Here is a 23,675-nt window from a genome sequence, read left to right on the forward strand (position 1 = left end):
GGTTTGTTGTTCCTTGTTCAGTGAAAGATGGGTGGGAAAGATGCCAATATAGCTTAATGAAACTATTGAATACAGATGGGCTTATACATACACGTAGCTGATAGAAACTACTGTGAGCAACATAAGAATAATTTATATGTCCTCCTTTAGTCCAATATTTTCTAATTCATTAAAATTTTTAGAAATAAAAAAAAAGGTTCTCAGTACAAACCAATGGTATAGTAAAATAATGAGAAAGATGAATCCAATTCTTAGAAGAATTGCTTAAGACTCAGTAGACACTCTGGTAGTAGATATTAATTTTCTTCAGAAAAAAGTATGTAAATGATGAAACTGATTTTATAGCATCTTTAAAAATTTTTTTTAATATCTTGCCACATGTTAAATATATAAAACATTAAAGTTAGAATGTGATCTCATATAGATTATCTAATCTGTACCTTGTAAAAATCATATGGTGAGTTGGAAAAGGTATCATTTCCATGGTGTTAACATCCCAGGGTGGCCTAGCACAACTGGCCAGATATTTAAGTTCCTACTATGTGCCTGGCAGTCCAGGAGCATCAGTTAATAAGTACTGAAAAGGATGTCAAAGATAATTGTTTGCTACAGATATCCAGGAAACCTAAAACTGTTAGGAAAAATCAGTCTTTCCTCCTTCAGTAACTGCTCCCAAGTCAACAACTATTAATGTTCATCATCAAATTCACTACTCAGAGTGAGGACAAGAAATTTCTGAAATCCTTTGATGGAGTTTTTTGGCTTTCTTCACTATTAAGCAGCATTTTCAGCTGAGACAAATGACGCTTCATTTTATTGAGACTCTTTGAGGAGGAACTGGGTGTTGACTGTCCAGATGTAGGTGTTCTGAAAAAAGCAAAAACAAACAAAATGTAAAATTCTACAAGACAAAGGGTAACAATTTTTTTCCTTTTTAAAACCTATCTTCTTGCATTGTAAGAAGCAATGGACACATTCATTTTCTAAAAACTTGGAGAGAACTACATGAGATAATGAAGAGTGAAATGAGGAGAACCAAGAGGATATTATATATAGCAAAAGAATTAATATTGGAAGAATAACTTGTGAATGTTCACCTTCAGAGAATAAACTAAGAAGTGGAAAACACCCTTACAGCTCCTCTAGGACACTTCAAAGGGCAGGCTGGCTGGTGTAAATAGTGTGCTTCAGGAGGCATCTCCATTGAAAATAAGACGATGCCAATGTGGAAAGAGAATCCTTGACAACAACCTTGAAACCACATTGTTTCTCCTTCTTTGTTCAGGAGCCTACTAATATCCATTGTGTTAACTAACAATGCACACAGGAGTGCTTGTTATTGAATAAGTTTTATGGCCCTTAGAACTGTACCTGTGTATGTGTCTGCATGTGTGTGTCTCCGTGCAGGAGTGCCTCTGACACTTCACTTGACACAAGTATGTGGCATCCTGTCCCTTAAAAGAGCTTCTACCTGTCCCCAGGTCCTTAGCTTACTGTTGTGTGTACAGATGTCTGTGGGGCAGAGAAATTGGAACAAGCTCAGGAGGTATGTCTGTGGTGGCAGCTGTGACAAGGGGAAGGGAATGAACGTCCTTACAGCATGCACTCTTGGCCAGGCACTGGGCGAAATGCCTTTAGAAATATCTCATTTATTCCCCACAATGCTAATATTTCTTAATTTTTCAGTGGAGGAAACAGGTAAACAGAAGACAAGTAACTTGCCCTGGGTCACATGAATCATGTCTCAGGTAATATTTGAACTCAGACCCAGGTCCTATACTGGATCTACCATAACACTTAAGCTATGGGAAAGTTTTTGGGAGAAAAATGGCATGTGAGCTGGATATAATCTTCAAACTCCAAATAGATCTGCAATTTCATTAATGTGAGTAATCTTTCCCTTGATAAAGATTACAACCCATTTGTGTCTGCCCATCCTGTAAGACTTTTGTCCATGTCCTCCCATAAGTTCACAAGATGGAGCCCACCTAACATATGCTGGAACACTTCTCAAGTTCTCTAGATATATCAATGCTACTAATGGAACATGAAAAATTTCCAAATTAATATGTGGAAAATGGGTGAAGGAAAGCTTTCTCAAGCATAAGATCATATGTCCAGAGTTGGAAGGGACCTCAGAAGCCATATATATTCTCACTCTCTCATTTCACAGATGAGAAAACTAAGGCCCAGGGAAGTTGTGTCTTTATTTTATTTTTTTCCTGAAAATACTACATTTTATTCACACTCCAGTGGTAAACAATAATCTTAATAGGATGACTAAGTTTCTTTGTAAATTACTGTCACATTAAAATACAAAAATCTTTAAATAAGCAGACAGTTATGAACATTAGATGTGGTCTTACTGGAAATTCTTAACCATAAACTGGTCTCTTCTCATTTTCAAAATGTTTTGTTTCCTACTTAGTACAAGTCACTGCATTTCTCTAACAAAGTAATGAAGGCACAGCTAGTGCAAGCAGACTTACACCCATTAAAACTACTGGGCTGAAAAAATACATTGGTTGGTTCTTCAGAAGGATTTCTTTTTTTCTAAACCAATACTGGTCTCAAATAAGAGTTTGGATAATGTTCACAGCTGCAGTCTAATAGCTACATGAAAAAAGATTTCACAAGAACCAAACTATGTAGCAATGGACATGTGTTAGGTGATTCACTGCATTCTATATAGCTGGCAGACATACTATTAAATGCTAGGTAGAATGAACCTATAGTTTGAACTGGTTCTTAAACGTTCATTTTTTTCCCCCTTTTTTCACAAAAATTGTTTACTTGATTCCACCAAGAAAATACAAAGCATAAGGCTGTAACTAACTACTAGTTGTGTTTAGGCTGGGACAGTGCAGTAATCCTGAAGGCCACAGCACACATAGCTCACTGTTGCTTGCACTCAGCTCAGTTTGGATCTTTTTTTTGGATCATATTCTGGATCATTTTCATCATCAGCTTGGAAGTTGTGACTTTAGAACTGGGGGCCTATCTCACTAAAGCCATGCCACCCACCACAGGGTAGGCAGACAAGGAGCAGGGAAAAGATACAACGTGCTCAGGACTGGCAAATGATCTAGGCTGACTGGAGAGTGGAATATCACAGGAGCAATGATGGGAGCTAAGGCTGGAAAGAGTCTGAGCCAGCATGTGGAAGATCTTACATGCAACAATGTCTATTAACAAGAAAGATACATATTATAAGTCTTGGCGAATGGGAATTTAAAAGCCAGAATAAGGAACTTGGATTTTATTCATAGGTCTATGTTATTCAAAATGATGATGTCAGACACTCTAATAATTCTCAAGTGATTTCAGGAGCAGAACACATGTTTTATGCCATCACCATTTCAATGGACCATGAAGAGGGAGTGAGATTTTAATTTGTTCCCTAGGTTTGAAAACATCAACATAAAAAAATTTCCTTCACATCTTTGACACTTCAAATAAAGTTACCAGGTACCTGAAAATTAAAGCTGGACTACTGTCAATGGAATTGGATTTATTACTACTGAAGGATTTCTTCTTTTTCTTTGTAGATCCTGAAGATTTTATATCTGGTGTCTTCATGGGAGTGCTAAGATTATTTTTCATTTCTTCCAAGAAGCTTCTGCTTTTACCATCATATCTCACTGTTTTGTTGCATGCTTTACAGGTAACCAACTACAAAGAAAAGACACATAAGAACAGTTATTTACAAATTACATTCTAAATTAGTTACCCAACAATGAAGTATTTCCATTTAATAAGGTGATTCCTTAAGTTGTCTTTACTCATTCACTATTAAGATCAAATAAAAGATTTACATAATAAGACAATGCAAATTATTTGGGCAAATAACTGTTCTCTGCCACTATTTGCTCTTCTGCAAAATGAAGAATTATGATTCAGTCTCTTAAGTCAATTCCACTCACTCAGAATGAAATAATTTTCTCTGGTACCACCTACTTCAATCTATTACAGAAAGGATCTGGGTTTTGTTTCCCTTTTTCAAAACCATGGGAAAAAAATCAACTCAGTGAATAAATAAAACTAGTTAGGCATCACTTGAATTTTTTTATTCTACTCTAACATCTTATGATTCTAAGACTTTCTTTATTAACTGTGAAGTCAGTATTGTCACCTATATGAATTACTGCTCTTTCAAGATAAAAAATGCTATTTATTCTTTTGTGCCTAGTTTTAGGATTCCCCAAATTCCTTTAATCTTCAAGTAACTAGTAAAAGAAAGATTACTATTTAAGCCAAAGATAAGGGCATACAAATCTAACTTCTGAAATGTCCTCTGCAAATATAATGACATCATTTAAGAAAATTCTCTAGAGAATGTTTAAAAAATGCTAAATTTTACTGAGGAAGTAAGTTATGAAGCAGAACAATACAAAAATGATTCTTTAAAAATAATATACACTCATAGCTGAAGCTGAGTGACATATTGCCTAGAAAGGCTTTTGATACAAAGGTCACCCAATAGAGGCTTAATCAGTATTTTTAAATAAATGTATGAAGGTTTAAAGACAGTCCTACTGGAAGAAGTAAACAAGGAATGGTGTATGTAAGCACAGAATCTTATAGCAATATTAGCATGTTAGAGAGGATGTGCTGTGACAATCCTTCTCATAGCACCACAGACAGAGCTGAAGAAGACCTTAGAAACTATTTGGTCCAAATCTGCAATTATAGCTGAGAGATCTGTAGTCTAGGGCAACTTGCCTAGGGCAACTTGTGGCAGACAGGGTTTTATGATCCAGAGTTCCCTGACCAGATTCCTGTGCCCATTACTCTAATGACTTGTTTTTTTAACCAACTCCCAAGTTCCTCCAGTGCTTCCTCAGCCAACATAGAACATAGCACTATGGTAGTATATAGCAGAAGCTTAATAAAATACTAATTAAACTGAATATTTTGTTGCACTGCATCATACCATATGGAAGACAACTAAAAATAAGGAATGGAAAGAATTAACTAACATTTACATGGCATTTTAAGATTTATAAGAAGTTTATATGTTGTCTTATAAAATCTCTACAACCACTCTTGTGAGGTATTTATTATCTCCATTTTGCAGTTAAGGAAACTGAGGCTATGAGGTTAAATGACTTGACCAAGATCATACAGCTTGTATTTGGGGCATAATTTGAACTCAGGCCTTCCTGACTCTATTCACAAAAAAGACCTGAGTAGATAATTCGATTTTGCAATACTCCCACACTGAGGCTCACGAAATGCGGTGTTGCAGTAAAGTAACAGTGGCCTTAGAGGGAGGGTAGGATGGTAGGGGCTGTTATATGTGGATGTGACAACTGATGTGGATACAGAAAAATAATTAAAAGCTCACACAGTAACTCAAAAAGCTTAGGAATCTGGAGCTATTTAAGAAAAATACTATTTTTTAATAAGGGGAAAGTGCTTTGTTTGGAATATGAAGGAATGGGTTCAAATCCTTGCATGATCTTTAGCAAACTGCTTAAATTGACTGAGCCTCAGTTTACTTATATATAAAAGGGATGACTAGATCATGACCACTAAGATCTCTTCTAGCTCTAATTCTATGAACATGTTAAAACAATTTAATTTTTTTATCCTCCATATTTTTTAATTTTGCTAGCATTTATAGAACTTTAAGTTTGCAAAATGCTATATGTTATCACAATTCATCTCTCTGTTAAAGGGAAATAAAACTAACAATGTATTTTGTTAACAGTTCCCAGAGAATAAAGTCATAAATAAGCTTCTTAATTTTACTTTAAAGTACTACTTCATAACCATTTTTGGATGACATTTAGGTAAAAATAAAATAGGAAGATGGCATTAAAATCTACTTAAAGAGATAGGGAATTTTTACTCCTAAAAGTGCTTTACAACTTAGGAGTCAGAAAGGTACCTAGAACACTGACAGATTAAGTAACCTGCACAGCTTACTTAGTTGGAACCAGAGACCCAGGTTTTCCTGGTTCTAAGCCCAGTGCTCTCTCTACTATGCCACAAAAATCTACCTTATCCCCTATTTTTTCCTCTATGCAACTTATAGTTTCCCCATTTCTAGGCAAGGAAATCCTCTGATTTCAAGAGGCAAAGAAATGACATTCAAAGGAGTTGACAAGAAACCATAATAAACAATTTCACTAGATTTGGCTGTTTCCTTCTGCTCGGTTTTACAATTTTTAGGAGAGCACCTGAAACTAGTTCTACTATATAACTTGTCCTCTTGGCAGAGGCAGGACAAGATATTTATATGACTAGGCAAAGTGTGAAAATCACATCTGAAGGGTTTGAGCCTCTGTGATACATGGGACTTGACATGTCATAAAATAAATGCCAAGAGTTTAAAACTTTATAAATAGATTGATTTATAAAAATGTAAAGGGTCCTACATTGCATCCTAGGTACCAATCTAATGTGGCTATTATTAGTACAGGTTAAATACCATACCTTTTGTATTGGGAGCTCCCTTGTAAGTAACCAAACCATTAAGCTGAGAATTGAAATGTCAAAACAACTTTATCTACTTATTTATTCCCCTTTTATAGACAAAAGGTAACATATACACAATAGAAACTCAAAATACAGAAAAATTCACAGACCTGTATAATTAAGGTGTTAATAGTTCACAGAAAAAGGAAGACAAATTGAAAAATAAATTAAGTGGAAACTAAAAGTATGAGTGAACATATGTGAAAAAAAATTAACCACTGCTCAGTCCTGGTAATGATTCTGTTGCTTTATTTTTTATTTGTTTTTTAGCACTCAGGATGCTTAATTTTAGATAATTAGGAACTATAAGATAAAATAACTACTCTGGATAAACAAGAATCATTTAGTTTTTCTGTTCGAAGTTTAGTTATAGAAATACTTAATCCTTAATTAAAACATAATTCTGATATCTGTGGTATAGTCAGTCTTAGAGAAAAAGTATTTTTATCTTCTATATTTTAACAGAGTAAGTCTAAATAAAGATTCTTTAATATGCAAGCATTTCCTTTTAGAAAAATATTTATATTAAAAAAGATACTTTTTAGGCACACACACATTAAAATCTTACCAGCATGCTTTTGGAGTCCTTGTGCTTTTTAAGAATCTTTGCGTCTTTAAAAGTGAGTCTACAATTTTTTGATTCTCGATTAAGAACTTTCTTTACTTTTGGTGTTAGTTTTGGCTTTGGCTTGAGGCGAACTCTGTATTTATCCAGCATGAGAAACTGGTAACAATATGGACACTGGCCTTCGGAAACTGTATTTTCATCTAAAATAGTAAAAGATGAAGCAAGTTTTAAGACAGCTAAAATGATTTCTAATATTACTTCTGGAGTATTTTTATTCAATCCTATAAATATGAACTGGTATATGCCAATAAAAAATTCCAGGTGTATCTGCACTTTTAAGGAATGCAATGAATGAAAATCTGGCTTTACAAAAAATAAAGGGAGATGAAGTTGAAACACAAAATGAATCCATCTACATGCTGTTACAGTACTGTAGAGGAAGTACCTTGTTTTTGTCGTTATGCCTTTATAGATTTGTGCTTTAAGTCATCCTTCACACTAACTTCACACTTTCTTCTAATGTTCAAAACCAAGAGTACATGCAATCACAAGGGAAATATAAAGTAATGGCTTTCTGCTGTAAGGTTCAAATCACAGAATTTGAGCTGGAAGGGACCTTAATGGCCACCATGTCTAGCTCATACACTAAAGGAATCCTGATTATATGCAATATATGTGACAAATGGGCATTTAGCCTGAACATGTCCAGGGAGGGAGAATCTGCCATATTTCAGGAAACTTTTTGGCCAGCTCTAATCATTAGAAAAATTTTCCTTCTACCTGAAGTAAATTTATCTTTCTTGGTTCTACCCACTCGGGCCAAACAAATTTAAACTCTCTTCCACATCTTGGCCCTTTGAATGCTGGAAGAAACCTATCAGGACCCTGGGAGTCTTCTCTAGAATAAACATCCTCATTTGCTTGAACTGATTCTCATCTGACAAAGAATCAAAGTTCTTCAAATTCTAAATGTCCTCCTCTGGACACTATTCAGGTCATCAATGACCTTCTTAAATTGTATTATCCAGAAATGAAACTCTACCACAGATGAGTTTAGCCCAAGGTAGAGTACTGTGGGTTTCTCTCTTGGTCTTTTTTTTTTGCTACCACCTGACGTTGTTGAATGATATGGAGTTTCCAGTCCACTAAAAGGTCCATATCTTTTTTTTTTTAAATTTTAAACCCTTAACTTCTGTGTATTGACTTATAGGTGGAAGAGTGGTAAGGGTAGGCAATGGGGGTCAAGTGACTTGCCCAGGGTCACACAGCTGGGAAGTGTCTGAGGCCGGATTTGAACCTAGGACCTCTCGTCTCTAGGCCTGGCTCTCAATCCACTGAGCTACCCAGCTGCCTCCTCCCGTCCATAGCTTTTTAAGAACTGCTGTATAGGAGGCAGCTGGGTGGCTGAGTGGATTGAGAGCCAGGCCTAGAGATGGGAGGTCCTAGGTTCAATCTGGTCTCGGACACTTCCTAGCTGTGTGACCTTGGTAAAGTCACTTGACCCCCATTGCCTAGCCCTTACTGCTCTTCTGCCTTGGAACCAATACACAGTGTTGACTCCAAGATGGAAGGTAAGGGTTTAAAAAAAAAAAAAGAAAAAAGAAATGCTGTCTACTCAAAGAGATCACTCATTCATACATAAATATAATGGCTCTGGTGGCAAAAAACTGGAAATTGGGGAGATGCCCATCAACTGAAGAATGGATGAATAAATTGTAGCTATATGAATGTGATGGCATTCTGTTGTGCTTTAAGAAATTTATGTGAATTGATGCAGAGTGAAATGAGCAGAATCAGAACAATCTACACAGTAAAAGGAATGTTATAAATTCAACCAACTTTGAAAGACTTAGTAACCCTGATCAACATAACAATCAACTACATTTCCACAAAACTTGATGAAAACAGGTTATCCTCCTACAGAGAGTTGATGGATTCAAGCCTATTTTCTACTGTTTCTTCCCTTTTTGTTTGAGACAAAGCTAATGTGAAAATTTGTTTTCCATGACTATGCATATTTGTAATGGATTTTATCTTTCTTGCCTTTTCAATGGATGGGGAAAGAGGTAGATGGAGAGAGAAAATTAAGAACTGAAAATAAAAATGAACTAAAAAACCCCCCCAAACTTAAACATATCTCCCTTCCCTTATCTTATTCTGGTAAAGTTTATTTTGTACCCAAGTATAATAGCAATTTCATAGCACAGTGGATAGGAATCATGAAAATCTAGATTCAAATTCTACCTCAAACACTTGACCTTGAGCAGATCACTTACCTCTGCGCTTCATTTCCTCAACTTTAAAATGGGGCTAACAATAGCATTCTACTTGAGTTGTTGTAAGGATCAAATAATATCTGTAAAGTGCTTAGCACTGGTCTGACACATCTGACACACAGTAGGTGCTATGTAAAATTTAGCTAAATTATTAGTTATACCTACATTTCTTGTCAAAAATCTCTAGGAATAAATGGTTACTGCTTTCCAAGGTCTCCATCATTCCATCCCAGCAACCAGTTCCTCCTATTAGTGAGAATCAGCTGGAGTGAAAAACCAGGGAATGAGGTACTACTGAATTTGTCTAAGGTACCCAACAATAAATACTGTCACAAATAAGATTTTCAAAATTCATAGTCATGTTCTTTTGCATTTTACTTTTTTTCCCCTACCAGACCAAATGAGAATAGTAGAGAGTAACATGCTAGCAGATATAAAGCTAGGAATTCAAAGAGGCCTCACCAAATTTGGGGTTAGAGGACTTGAACTCAAATCCTGGCTCTGCCATTTATTTCCGGCAGGACTCTGGGCAAGTCACTTCTTCTATCTGAAAAATCAGAGCGCAGGCTTCCATATGGCCTTTAAACCCTGTTCTCTCTGCCCTACTTCCTCTTCAAATCTTAAATAAAAATTATTAGGTCCTGGAACATTGTGAAAAGAGAAAAGCAAATATAATGTGCTGACAGAGGTAAGCTGGGGTACTAGACATACTGGCAATTCATTTTCAAGGCCAATATAATGAATGACTGAATTTACTTCAATAGTATTTTTCAGTACAAAAATGAAAAATTTTCTTTGAGAATGTTTAACTAAGAGAAAAAATAATTCTAAATAACCTTAGAAAAACCACATTGTTGCTTATAGCTTTGGTCCTATATAGTTGAACTGAGGAGAATGAGCTATCAAATATACCAATGCTCTATCAAATATACTATATATACTGCTTTCAGATGACAAAACTGTTTGACTTTTACAAGAATTTGTAATCTGTAAAAATTGAATAGATTTCTAAAAAAGATATTGTACATCACCGAAACATGGTAAGATGTTTTATATTAAAGGGGAAAAAATCCATAATTATTCATCAGAATCCCAGGATTGAAAGGGAACTCAGAGGCTGCCTAGTCTAATTTGAACTTGAACAAGAATACCTTCTACAATGAGCTTGGAGATATCACATCAGGGGAACCTATTACCTCCCACAGTAATCCATTCCATTTTGGGGGAGCTCTGAACTATTTGTAAAGTTTTTCTTTGAATCAAAATCTGCTTCTCTGCAACTTCTAACCACTGTCCCAAATTTCTCCTTGTTGGGGAGAATCAAGTCCAGAACACTAGTTTCCCTCATGATTGCCTTTATCTTCTGAAGACTGAAATCACCATTAAGCAAACCAAAGTCTACTTTTTTAAGAGTGAGATAGTTCTGGGAAATAGCTGAATAACTGAAATTTCCTATCACTACCATACCATATTTGGGATCTGCTTCATCTCCTTTTGATTAGGTGGTTTGTAGTATAGGGAGAAGACAACTTTGCTCCTGCCTCTGCTTTCACTGATCTTCACCCAAATGCTCTCCAGAATGCTCTGTCCTCTGGTTCCTGGGTTTTCTTATGTGAATATTTCTTCATTATGTACCATAACAATCAAGTGAATGAGTAAGTACAGTGCAACAATTAGCATCCTCATTTCTAAAATGAGGAAACTGAGGTTACTGTAACATTAGAGTGATAACAGTAATTGTGAATTCAGCAATGAAATTATAAGAAATTTCCCTCCCTAAGTTATCACCTTAGATAATAGTAAAATGATAAAACTTATTTAAAATATGACTAAAATAAAACTAATTGTTATGATTATTCAGGATAACTGCCATTAGGAATTACTTCAAACATAAAATTTAGTTAAGGATGGAGCAGAAGACTGCAGATAGTTAAATAACTGAACCTATTATGCAGATAATACACCTGGCAGCTGGGAATGAAGTACAAAAATGTTGCTAAGATTAAAAATTAACCCATAGGGGCAGCTGGGTAGCTCTGTGGAGTGAGAGTCAGGCCTAGAGACGGGAGGTCCTAGGTTCAAACCCGGCCTCAGTCACTTCCCAGCTGTGTGACCCTGGGCAAGTCACTTGACCCCCACTGCCCACCCTTACCAATCTTCCACCTATGAGACAATACACCAAAGTACAAGGGTTAAAAAAAAAAAAATCAACCCATATATGAGGTACCAAAAAAAAAAAAAAAGTTATCATAGCACTCTCACATACAAATCTAAGAAAAATATTGTAGAAAACAAGAGCTACAAGATAGTCTAAGAAAGGAAGAACCAATAGTAATTCTTTTTGAGTAAATGAATGTCAACATTGTTTCTCACTGAGAAGAAACATTACAAAAGCAAGTAATTATAGTTCCAAGTGTTGGGGCAAGAACATTTATGGTGAAGGAAGTGGCATTCACATACGCAAATTAGTTTATGGACCTAGCAATCTAATGTATTTTGTTGACAATTCATAAGATTGTATTAGGAAACACAGCCTGCTACAACAGTGGACTTGTATTCCAATGACAAGTACATATGAGACACTTGATCAGGAAGATCCATATTGGGATCTTCTGAGAAATTAAAATATAAACCTAGATAATTCTTATTTGTCTTCAGAACATAACTGGAGGTGAACAACATCACTGCCATCCATAGATGAGATAATATGTGATGCTAATAACTCAGTAATAACATTGGTTTATGAGCTCTAATCTGGTACATTTCTATACCACTAAAGTTTGTAAAATGAGCATTTTAAAAATGGCAGGGATGATAATCTTTGTATTATGCACCAGAACATAAGATTCAGAGCTGGAAGAGTTCTTAGAAACGACTTAGCCTTACTCCCCTTATTTACAGATGAAAAAACAAGAGTCATCAGAGGTTAAACATCATACACATATTAAGTAGTAGATCCATGTTGCAATACCAGGTTCTCTGACTTGAAATTCTGTGTTTGTATGCCTTGTTTTCTAAAACCACTAAACCACTAATGCCTCCTTTGGATCCACAGCTTGATTTTATTCTACAGAAAAGCTCTTCATCTTAGAGGTATATTGCCAGGTACTTTTTATTCAGGTTTGATAACATTAATGAAAACTGGTTATCTTTTGCAGACAGGATTACTTCAAAAGGAAAAAAACACAATCTAAAAAATTGGCTTCTCAATTCTATTCAATTGTTCCTGGGTTTTCTTTCCTTGCTACACTTTGGAAAGCTCTGGAAATGAAAATCAATTTAAAGAGTAAACCATAATTGGAAAGGCAAGCCATCAGCTTAAAAATACTATGTAAGTTATGTTACACAAACATTCAAATGTGGACACAAAAATTTACTAAACTTCCCTTCAATAAGTAGCTGTCTTACTACAGGTAAAAATATATTTTAAAATCCAAAACATTAAGTTTTTCCTCATTTCCCTGGGCTACAAGTGATCCTGACCTCTTTCAAACTTTAATAATATTTTGATTCATACTTCTCTTCAGCACTTGTGATATTGTACTTTCTATGAGTTAGCTGCTGTTATCTTCCACTAAACTGAAAACTTCTTAAAATCAAATAGCTTATCTTATTTTTGTTATCTCCCTACGGGCCCAGCACAGGTCCTTGTATTTCACAGGTATATTAAATGTCTTTTTAATTGAACTTTGTTAACTCTTATTTGCTAAATAAATTAATGTATAGATTATGTGACTTAAGTCGCCTGGCTTTGGGTTCCAGTCCTGATTCTATCACATACTGGTAAGGCAAGTAGCTTAACCATTAAAAAAAAAAAAAAAAACCCTTACTTCTGTCCATTCTAAGGCAGAAGATCGATTGGTAAGGGTTAGGTAACTGCTGTTAAGTTACTTGTCCAGGGTCACACAGCTAGTTAGTATGAGGTCAGATTGCAACCTAAATCCTCCAGACTTGAGGCCAGGTGCTTTATCCACCTAGCTGCCCCAGCTTAATCTCCTCTAGCCCCAGGCAACCCTCTAAATCTCTAAAGTGGGAGAACACTTGCCAATAATAACAGCTAACATTTATGTAGCCTTTACTTTGTGCCAGCCACTGTACTAAGCACTTTTATTATCTCACTTGATCCTTACAACCCTTATTCCCCATTTTACAGGTGAGGAAACTGAAGCAGTGGTTAAACGATTCCCCCAATTACACTGCTAGTAATGAGAAAAGCTAACGTTTATATATGTGCCAGGCACCATGCTAACCACTTTACAATTATCATCTCTTTTTATTCTTTTATCCCTATTTTACAGTTGAGGAAGATAAGGCAGACAGAGGTTAAATGACTTGCCCAGGTTCATATAACCATTAAATGTCTGGTTTGAATTTGAAAGACTTGAACTCTAAACATCCTGACTCCAGGCTCAGCTCTCTGCCCACTGCATCACCCAAGCTACTGAGCCTATTTGGGTAAAGGGTGAATAATAATATACTTGGGCTTTAGTTTTCTCATCTGTAGGAATGAAGACGACATCTTCACTGAAATGCTGGGATCCATAAACGACTTGAAAGTGCTGTACAATATAATTATCCACACCCTTGCTTCCCTTCATTAAGATAATGAAGAAAACATCAGAACGAATTTTAAGACATAGAAACTTATAAAAAAAACAACCCCTCCTTGAGTATTCTGCCCTATACTCACCAAGTGAGGTACTGTACATCCAACTTCATAAAAAAAGAAAGAAAAAGAAAAAAAGTTTACTTTATGAATTGGAGAGAGAAGCATAGGGGAAGGGGAGTGCAGGAGAGTAGTCGGTTTTCGAGCCACGCCCTCCAGGGCTCACAGCACATGCTCTCTCCGCCCTCCCCTTCCTTTCCCTCCACACTACACCTCCCACGAGCCTTTCGACCCCTATTCCCTCCCTGAAGTCGGTCTCCTTTCCCCTTACAGGAGATACCGGGCCTGGCCCGGGCAGGTTTCCATTAGCTTCTCAGCAGCCACCTTGAGAAAATGCTTCTTCATAACTGACGCCGCCGCCACGGAACAAAGGCAAAACGAGTTCCACCGTGGTCCGAGAGAAAAAGGAAATCGAATCTCCCTCTACGAACTCACTTCCGGCATGCGACGTCCAGAAACAACTGCTTGAGGCGGAAAGTTCCGGCTCGCTAGTTTGGAAGAATTAAGGCGCACGCGCGCATTGGGGGCGGAGACTCATCTCTGGTTGCGCGCTGAGCAGCTCGTACCTTATCTCTTCCCTCTGGGACTCCGGCGCCCTCTATATCTAGTGGTATCACTGGTAAAAGTGTTCCTGGAGGTCACTAGGGGCTGGCGGAAAGCTCTATTTTTAAACACTTCCCAAAGATTCCTCGTTAGCCCACGCACTGGTGGAGCCGGAGGTGGGGGCAGTGTACTGCCCCTGCCCACCGGAGCCCACGTCGGGAGAAGAGCTCAGTTAGCAGGATAACACGTTAGACCTACTGTGCGCAGCTAAGACGGCACCCCAGGAACTGTCTTCAAAGTACAAAGATTCAATGATTGACTTCGACCCAGCGGGCATAGTTTTTTTGTTTTTTTTTTTTTTCCGGGTGTGTAGAAATTAAGTCTCAAGTTAATTGACTTACCTAAGGTCAGACAGCTTATTAAGAGCTAGAACTTCAACCAGTCCAGGCTTATCTTTGGAAAGTACTTCCACAAGACACCTAGGTCAACCTCTTCATTTTTACTGGTGAGGAACCCTGATCCAGATGCAGTCTCCTTTTCCAGCATATCACATTGTTTCCCAGAATATAAAATAAATTAGCCCTGTGAATTAAGTGATAAAGTGGGTAGAAGACCACGCTTGACTTCAAATGTGACCTTTGACACTTACTAGCTGTATGACTGGCCAAGTCACTTAACCCTGTTTGCCTCAGTTTCTTTTATCTGGAAAATGAGCTGGAGAAGGAAATGGCAAACTGCTCTGGTATCTTTGCCAAGAAAACCACCAAATGGAGGCATGAAGAGTTGAATGTGACTGAATATCAAGAATTCAGTAAACATTTATTAAGCACCTACCACGTATGTGGCAATGTACCAAGTGCTAGGGATAAAAGGAGAGGCAAAACAATCCCTGGCTTCAGAAGCTCACAATCTAATGGGGGTTGTCAACAACCAAGTATATACAAAGAAGCTTCTAGAGGATAAATAGGAATTAAAAGAGGGAAGTACTATAGTTAAGAATTCATAGAAAGGAAAAAATAATTCATGGAGAGGAGAAGGGTTCTGGCACATGCATTCTCTTATTCCATGGTTTTTGCTACCCACCTTAGTTAACCAATAAACATTTACTGATATGTGCCTATTCTGTAAGTAATGCCTACTATATGAACATTGTGCTAAGCTCTGGGGATACAAAAAGCAGCAAAATTCAATCCTTGCTCTCAAGGAGCTCACAAGTAAGTAGGAGAAGCAACATGGAAACAAATATACAAGGCAAGCTATATTCAGGATAATAGGAAAAGATATTAGAATTAAGAAAAAAAAGAAAAAAGAAAATAAAAAAGAAAAGAGAAAAGATATTAGAATTAAGAAGGTTGATGAATGCTTCCTCTTCAACAAGACTTCAAAAGCCATTTTCACTTTTAACTTTGAAACTTTATTTCTTTTAATTAAAAACAAGAAAACAACTTTGCCTTCTATCTTAGAATCAATAGTATGTATTGGAGCTAAGGCAGAAGAGTGGTAAAGGCTATGCAGTGGAGGTTAAGTGACTTCCCTAGAGTTGCACAGCTAGACGGCTCTCAAATCATTGAGTCACCTAGCTGCCCAAAGATAGGTGATCTTTAGGTCCTAATTCACCCAAAATGAACCTGGAATAGTTAATAAAGAGTTTCATATTCATTTGAGACTTGTGAAGTTATTAGTTAGAGAGGTCCCTTTCAGACACACATGCCCACAGAGTCAAAAGAAAATAAAAATATATCTTATTTTAAAATGAAACAAAGGAAGATTTACGCCAGTGATACTATATCTTGGACCTGAAGTTCCAATAACTATGTTATACACTAGTTTTGAGGGACCTACATGAGAAATAAATCTCTGAATATTCTTATTGGGAAATGCTGCTGAAATCTAATTTCCCTAGTTATTTGCATAACTTTTCCTAAAAGATGAAGTTTCCACAGATTGTTTAAAATAAATTATCTTCTCATTTGAATTTCTAGACTCTCCCTCTCTTTCCATCTTCTTTATCCTCATCAAATACTTCAGAGGGATTTCTCACCTTTTGGGAATAATGACACCCTACTGCTTGATATCATAACACACCCTTTTCTAAAATATGCTGTCTAGCACATATTTATTTTTGAAATTAAAGTCAGATAAAATTAATTCTGTTTTGAGAATTTGAAAATATCATGACATCCCTCTGAGATGTTTGGAGATGCTTAGGTTGTTTCAAAACAAGTACTGAAAGACATTGATTTAGTAAATGATTTTGCACATATAAATCAGTTCTAGTAGTATTTAAAATGATTTAAATTTACTTGGAACATTTTTCCTCATTTTTTTTTGAAGAGAAAAGATGTTTATTAGTCAGTGTACTGAACAGTGTAACATCCTGCTTTATTTTTTTTTAATTCAAAGATATTTTATTTTCCCAATTACATGTAATAAAAAATGTCAATATACGTTTTCCAAAATTATAAGATCCAAATTGTCTCTCCTCCCTCCCCCTACTCTGAGATGGTAAGCAATTTGATCTGGGTCATATATGTATTAAGCAAAACATCTTTGTAAGAGCACACATATAAAACCAAAGCCCAAAGGGAAAAAACCCCATAAATATATTTATATGAAAGATAGTATGCTTTGATTCACATCCATCTAATTGTAATAGTTCTTTCTCTGGGGGTGGATAGCATTCACCATCATAAATCCTTCAGAATTGTTCCAGACCATTGCATTCCTTAGAGTAACCAAGTTTTCACAGTTGATCCTCATACAATATTGACGTTACTGTGTACAATGTCCTCCCTTTTCTGCTTATTTTGCTCTGCATCAGTTCATGTAGATCTTTCTAGCTTTTTCTGAAATTATCCTGCTTATCATTTCTTATAGCACAACAGTATTCCATCACCAACATATACCATAATTTGTCCAGTCATTCCCAATTGATGGGCAGCCCTTAATTTCTAATTCTTTACCACCACAAAAAGAGCTGCTATAAGTATTTTTTTTACAAGTAGGTAATTTCCTCTTTTTAAAATTATCTCTTTGAGAGATAGATCTACTAGTGGTATTACAAGATTAAACAGGGTATGCTTAATTTTATGGCTCTTTGGGCATAGTTCCAAATTGTCCTCCAGAATGGTTGAATCAGTTCACAACTCCAACAACAATGCATTAGTGTCCCTACTTTATTTCAAATTTTCTTTTCTACCAGTCTTCAGTTGAACTCACAAATGATTTGTCTATGATTTGAAAAATTCCTTTACATATGGCTTTTTATGTGGAACATTTTACTTTATTGAATCATAAGAAAGTCAGAGCTGGAAGGGCCCTTAAAGATCACCTAATCCAATGTCTCTTTCTTGACATGTATTGTTCATAGGGTCCAGAGAGGCGAACTGGTTTTCCCATGGTCACAGAAACCGAGATTTGAAAGGAACTTTCCAGGTTATCTAGCCTGACTTCCTCTCTCAATGGTGATCCTTCTACTATATTCATCATCAGTGGTCACTTATTTTCATTAGTGAATTTTGTTAAATTTTGTTAAAAGATGCCTTCTCTAATGCAAAGAGGGAAAGAAGGGTGGAAGGAGATAAGTGGAAATTTTAATGTTAACAAAGAAACAATTTAATTAATTAAAAAAAGATTTAGCATTGGTCAAGATCCTTAGATCTGGGACTGGGAGGGACCGCAGAAAGAAAAAATTAATTTTCTAGAAGAAACAAAAATTCAAGGAAGTGACTTGCCTAAAGTCACACAGGTAAGTTATAGATCCAGTATTCACACTTCAGATTCTGTGACCACAAGTTCTGCCTTTTTTCCCCATCAAACTATGCTCTCTTCTACTATCTCACAAGCTAGGTATTCCATAGCTGGATTATTTTAAAGGTTCTTTATATTGCCTGACATAACAAAAATTAAAAAATTCCTTACATTTACATAGTGTCTTACAACTTACAAGAAATGCTTTCACATACGTTACCTCATGTAATGTTCATAACAACCCTGTGTAGTAGGTAATGCAAGTATTATCTTCTTTGACTTCTTTGGTAGTACTCTTTTTGGGCTTCTTTGAATTCTTCACTATGCCCTCAATAAACTCATCATTTGGAAATCTCATCACTCTGCAAGATCCATTCAGTCTTGCTACTTCATCAGTGAGAATACCTCATCAGTATCCTTTGTCCCTTTGATTGGATTGAGGAGACATCAACTCCTTCATTTAAGGACAGACATTTCCTCATTTCCCACTGGTTGCACTAATTTTATATTATTTAGGCTTCTCCAGCATTCTCTGTTCCACAGCTTCCCCCCACTCCCACCCCCTTCCCTTTCAGCTTTCTTTTGGTACTTTCCCATTTGACTGTAAGCTCTTTCAGGGCAGGGGCTACTTTCTTTTTCTTATCTGTATTCTCCACACTTAGCATAATGCTTGGTGCATGTTCAGTCATTTTTTCAATTGTGTTTGACTCTTCAGGACCCCCTTGGGATTTTTGCTACTCAGAATCAGCTGTACTCACTAATACTAAATTGTTCCTATTGTCAAAGTGTTTGCTTTTATGCTTTCACGGATTAACTATGCCATTCTCACTCTATTTCTGGCTTTGGAATATTAGGAAGATGGGTAAAGTCCATGGGATTCATGTATAACCTTTTTAAGATAGAGCTGAGCTGGGCAGGATGGTGATGTAAGTTATTTCCAGCAAAGTTTTGTTTTCTAATAACCTTAAAAGAGCAAGAAATGCCCCCAAATATACAAAGTAAACTTAAGCAAGAAGAAAAATGCTTCCATAAAAGAAACCAACCATCACCTAAAATAATAGTAGAGCTTTGATTTTTCTAAAGTTCTCATGCTTCCTAGCCTACTCAGTAATCTGTGTAAACAACTTTACAGACTTGTGTTACAGGCTCTGGTTCTGGTGTCCTTAGTCCGCTTCCAGCATACAATAACCCATAACGGGTAGAAAGCACTGAACTCACTCAGCTTTATATTACCAAGGGGACTCAAATTCGAGGTGTGGAAAAAGGTCCAGCCATGTAGTGCTGGTGATCTAGAGGAAAGGACTTTTGTGCCTGAGGTAAGGCAGGTTTATAAACTCAGTTGTAGTCTTCTCTCTATGGAATGGTCATATGGAACCAACCAAGGTTCCATGCCCTTCAAATGAAGGAGAATTTATGAGAAAATAGACAGCTCAGAAAGGGAAGTGGAAGGAGCTTGTGTGTTCACTGCTACCAGAAATAGAAATAAAAAGAATAAAAGACAAAAATACTAAGAAAGACTGGCCATAAGCCCAGTCTCCAAGCAGGTAAGTTAATATTAAAATTCACTAAGAACAAAAAGTGCAAGAAATGCAGAAAAGATAATAATTAAATGAATTAATCTTATGTTCTCAAGGAAAGTGAACCAAAAAACTCTAATGAAAAAGTAAGTACCTTTCTTGATCATCCCTGTTATTAGAGAGAGCTCTTCCTATATCTGAAATTACTTTTTATTTAATTAACTGTGGATTTGCTGTATCTTCCCAAAAGAATGTAAGCTCTTTGTGGGCAGATTGTTTCATTTTCATCTTTATATTATCATTGCAACATGCTTTGCACTTAATATGTATATAATTAATTAGAATGAAAGCAAGGTAAAAAGTTCTTCAGGATCTCCAGAAATGATGGAATAACTGGAAAAAAAATTCTAGAATGGTCCAAAAGAGAAATACAATTATTAAAAGAAGGAATTATTGTGGTCTTAAGGATGAAAAACAGAGTAATCAAGTAAAAATTCAATAATATTAATAAGAAAGAATATAATACCCAGTAGAGAATTCTTCCAAAATGGTAGAATCTTTGAAAAAAAGAATAACATACCTGGAACTCAAAAAATATACAAAGAGAAGACATGTTCACAAAAAAAAGAGCAAAAGATAACTTTGGAAGAACAATGAATTCTAGACAAGCCAAAGTTACTCACCTTGAAGGTAGTAGATAATTTAGGGCTCATGAGATTCCAAAAGAAACACAATAAATTTACAAGTTTTAATTTCATATTATAGGAAATAATACAAGATTATTTCCTAGAATTATTTAAAAAGAATGTAAGTATTCATTGATACTATCTACAGATCACTGACTGAAAAACTTCAGGCTTAAAACACTAAAACAAGTAGTTTGTAAGTTTCAGAATTTTACTGCCTAAGAGCAAATATTGTAAGCCATCAAGAGATTTTTAGCCATCAAGGAAAGTCAATATATATATATACCAGAACTACTCTCCAGTTTTGATAAAACAGAAGAGACTGGACTATCATATTCCAGGAAGCAAAGTAGATTGGGATACATCCCAAATTAACAATCTAACAAAGCTGATAGTATTTTTGCTGAGTCATTAATTATCAACATAAAAAGATGGTATTTCCACAAGAGAGAAGCATTTGAATCATTTCTCCAAAAGAAACTAGAAGTTAATAGAGTTATTTTACTTGTGAATTCTTTAAACAAGAGAAATACAAGAAAGATACATTAATACAGTTAAGAAAAAAACTAAACAATGGAATAAATTCTTTCATGTAGGGAAAGACAAAGTTTTAAAAAAAACTGAGGTTCAAAAAAGATCACCAAAGGAAAAAATGGATCTTACCAGCCTAAGATCTAAAGGATGCTAAAAGATTAAGGAAAAGAAAAGGAGGAAGTATTTAATTAATATTCTATGGACTAAAAAACATTTCTGTAATAGGTTTTTTGCAGTTTGGGGTGGAGTGGGAAGAGTAACATGGAGGAAGGTTGTATGAGAAGAAAAGGAGGCAAGAAGTAGACAGAAGTTGGAGATATACTCTCATCTGGCCTGGGTGCAAGGAGAGAAGGGATAGTAATTTTTTTTAGTTTCATCTCAAAGCTATAAAATACTTGTGCTTGTATTGGATTTGAAAAGGCTATTGAAAAGAAATTCTTCAGGTCCAAAGGCCTTTTATTAGGATTAATTAAGCCATAGGGCTAATGAGGATCCTAATACTTTCATCTGGAAGTAAACAAGGAATCATAGTCAGCATCCACACTTCCTGTACTTGTTATCTATCTGAGATCCAGACAGTTGGAAGTGATCTTTGTAGTAACTCAAATGAATTGTATATTAGATTTTACTCTCTCCCATTAGTAATGCAGAGGTAATATTTGCACAAATTAACATTTATTTAGTCAGCTTTAGTTTCCAAATGTTGGGGAATGGGCAGGAGAGCCTGATTATATTTCCAGCTCTTGGAATTAATACCACAAACTGAGAAATACAATCTCCTTTTACAGATGAAAAAACTGAGGCCCAAAGAAATTAAATAATTTGCCCCAAGGCACATAGGTAGTAAGTGGCTAAGGCAGGATTAGAAGCTGTGTTCTCTTCTATCATCTGTACCTTGTGTGAGAGACTTAGGGAGAATAAGTAACAATTGGATAAAGGAATATAAAACTAGAATCCAAAATAAATGGGGGAAGAAATGAATAGGGGAACAGTTTAAAACACTGGTTGTGATTTTCCAAAGGATTTCATCCTGCCCCATCAGTCAGAATTACATATATGACATCATAGTATTTTTTAAAAGGACTTTTACTTAAAATAGATTGCAAAGTATATAGCAAGGAATTAAAATAAGCATTAAACATTCTCTCTCCAGGCAGAAGAATGGTAAGGGCTAGGCAGTGGAGATTACTTGCCTAGGGTCACACAGCCTAGGAAGTGTCTGAAGGCAGATTTGGACCTAGGGACCTCCTGTCCCTAGGTCTGGCTCTCTATCCCCTGAGCCACCTAGAGGCCATTTATTTGTAAGTGTTAGCTTATTTGTTCAATATTTGTTCAATCTAGAAAATGGCAAATGGGAATTAACTTGTCCATTGGACAAGTACTATAGTCTCAAAAGCTGGGATTCCACTGACTCCTAGCACAAGTATAATGACAAAGGAAAGGTCACTGGCTCCATTATTCTCATTCTCATTCTCTCTGTCTCTCTCTGACTCTTTGTCTCTGTCTCACTCTCTTGTCTTTGTCTCCCTATCTTCTCCTTATCTTCAACTAACTCCTGAAAACTCCTTCACTCATGCCATCTTTCTTTCAAAATCTTCTCACCCTGTGTCATGTATCCCTTAGTCACCTGTGGAAAGTTACTTATACAAGTCTGGAAATACTGTACTAGAAATCATGACTATGCATCACATGATTAGTTGGTGCTGCCTAGGGTAAAATGCTCTATCTCAGTATGCTTTGGAACCAGGGTAAAATAAACTGATGTTTTCTATGACAATCCTACCATCTCTAAAATTTTCCTTCCCAGTCCTGGAATCTGATCAACCTCTAGGCTTTGAAATTTGATTATAACAGTTCTTCTCAATTAATACTCCCTTAATGGAACTAATCTAGAAGTGTACTCTTTCCAAATTAAAATTATCCTAGTTTGCCTACAGCTATTATTATCTTTCTTATTATACAAATAAACAAACAAATATATATACATATATATTTATATATTCTTTCACAACTCCCTCCTCCCCTCAGAATGGTCTTTGTAGTTCCCAAAGTAAAAATCCCTTCAAAGTACATTCTAACATTTTTTTTGCATATATATATATATATATACATATATATATATATATATGAAACAATGCAGATCATAGCAGAAGCGTATACTTTTCCCAGAAAACTAATAAAATAGCTAATTTTCCTTAAGAAGAGAGAGGAAAGTCAAATTGCAAATGTCAAAAAATAAAAAGGATAACTTGCAATGAAATAAAAAATTATTAATACCTTTTCCCCAATTGTACACCAACTCATTTGATAACTTTAATCAAATGGATTGTTTTCAATTTGTTTATCTCCTTTTTGATTTTCAAATTTCTATTTTTGTTTTTGTTTGGGAGTTTTCAAATTATTGCATTTAAATGTTTTTTTTTTTTGGTCATATACCCAATTCATTGACATATTCTTTCTTTTATTAATAAAAGTATTTAGACATAGACAATTTCCCCTAAGGACTATTTTGGTTATATTCTAAAAGTTTTGGTATGTTTCTCATCATTGTCATTTTCTTTCTTTTTTTTAATTTAAATTTAAATTTTTAAAATTTTGAATATTTTCCCATAGTTATATGTTTCATGTTCTTTCCCTCTCTCCCAAACCCTG

General features: G+C 35.7%; 1 protein-coding gene across 1 annotated transcript; it reads right to left on the reverse strand.

Moving 5' to 3' along the window:
• Positions 1-379: 379 nt before the first annotated feature.
• Positions 380-14,767, reverse strand: C1H18orf21 (chromosome 1 C18orf21 homolog). The gene is made up of 5 exons (XM_044657857.1): positions 14,265-14,767; positions 14,018-14,040; positions 7,052-7,251; positions 3,473-3,672; positions 380-867 (listed from the first exon to the last, which is right to left on the reverse strand). The coding sequence occupies exons 1-5, from the start codon at positions 14,336-14,338 to the stop codon at positions 714-716; spliced, it is 651 nt and encodes a 216-aa protein (XP_044513792.1). The 5' UTR covers positions 14,339-14,767; the 3' UTR covers positions 380-713.
• Between the last annotated feature and the right edge of the window lie 8,908 nt (positions 14,768-23,675).

The sequence above is a fragment of the Gracilinanus agilis genome, chromosome 1 (assembly GCF_016433145.1).
Source record: "Gracilinanus agilis isolate LMUSP501 chromosome 1, AgileGrace, whole genome shotgun sequence".
NCBI lineage: Eukaryota > Metazoa > Chordata > Mammalia > Didelphimorphia > Didelphidae > Gracilinanus > Gracilinanus agilis.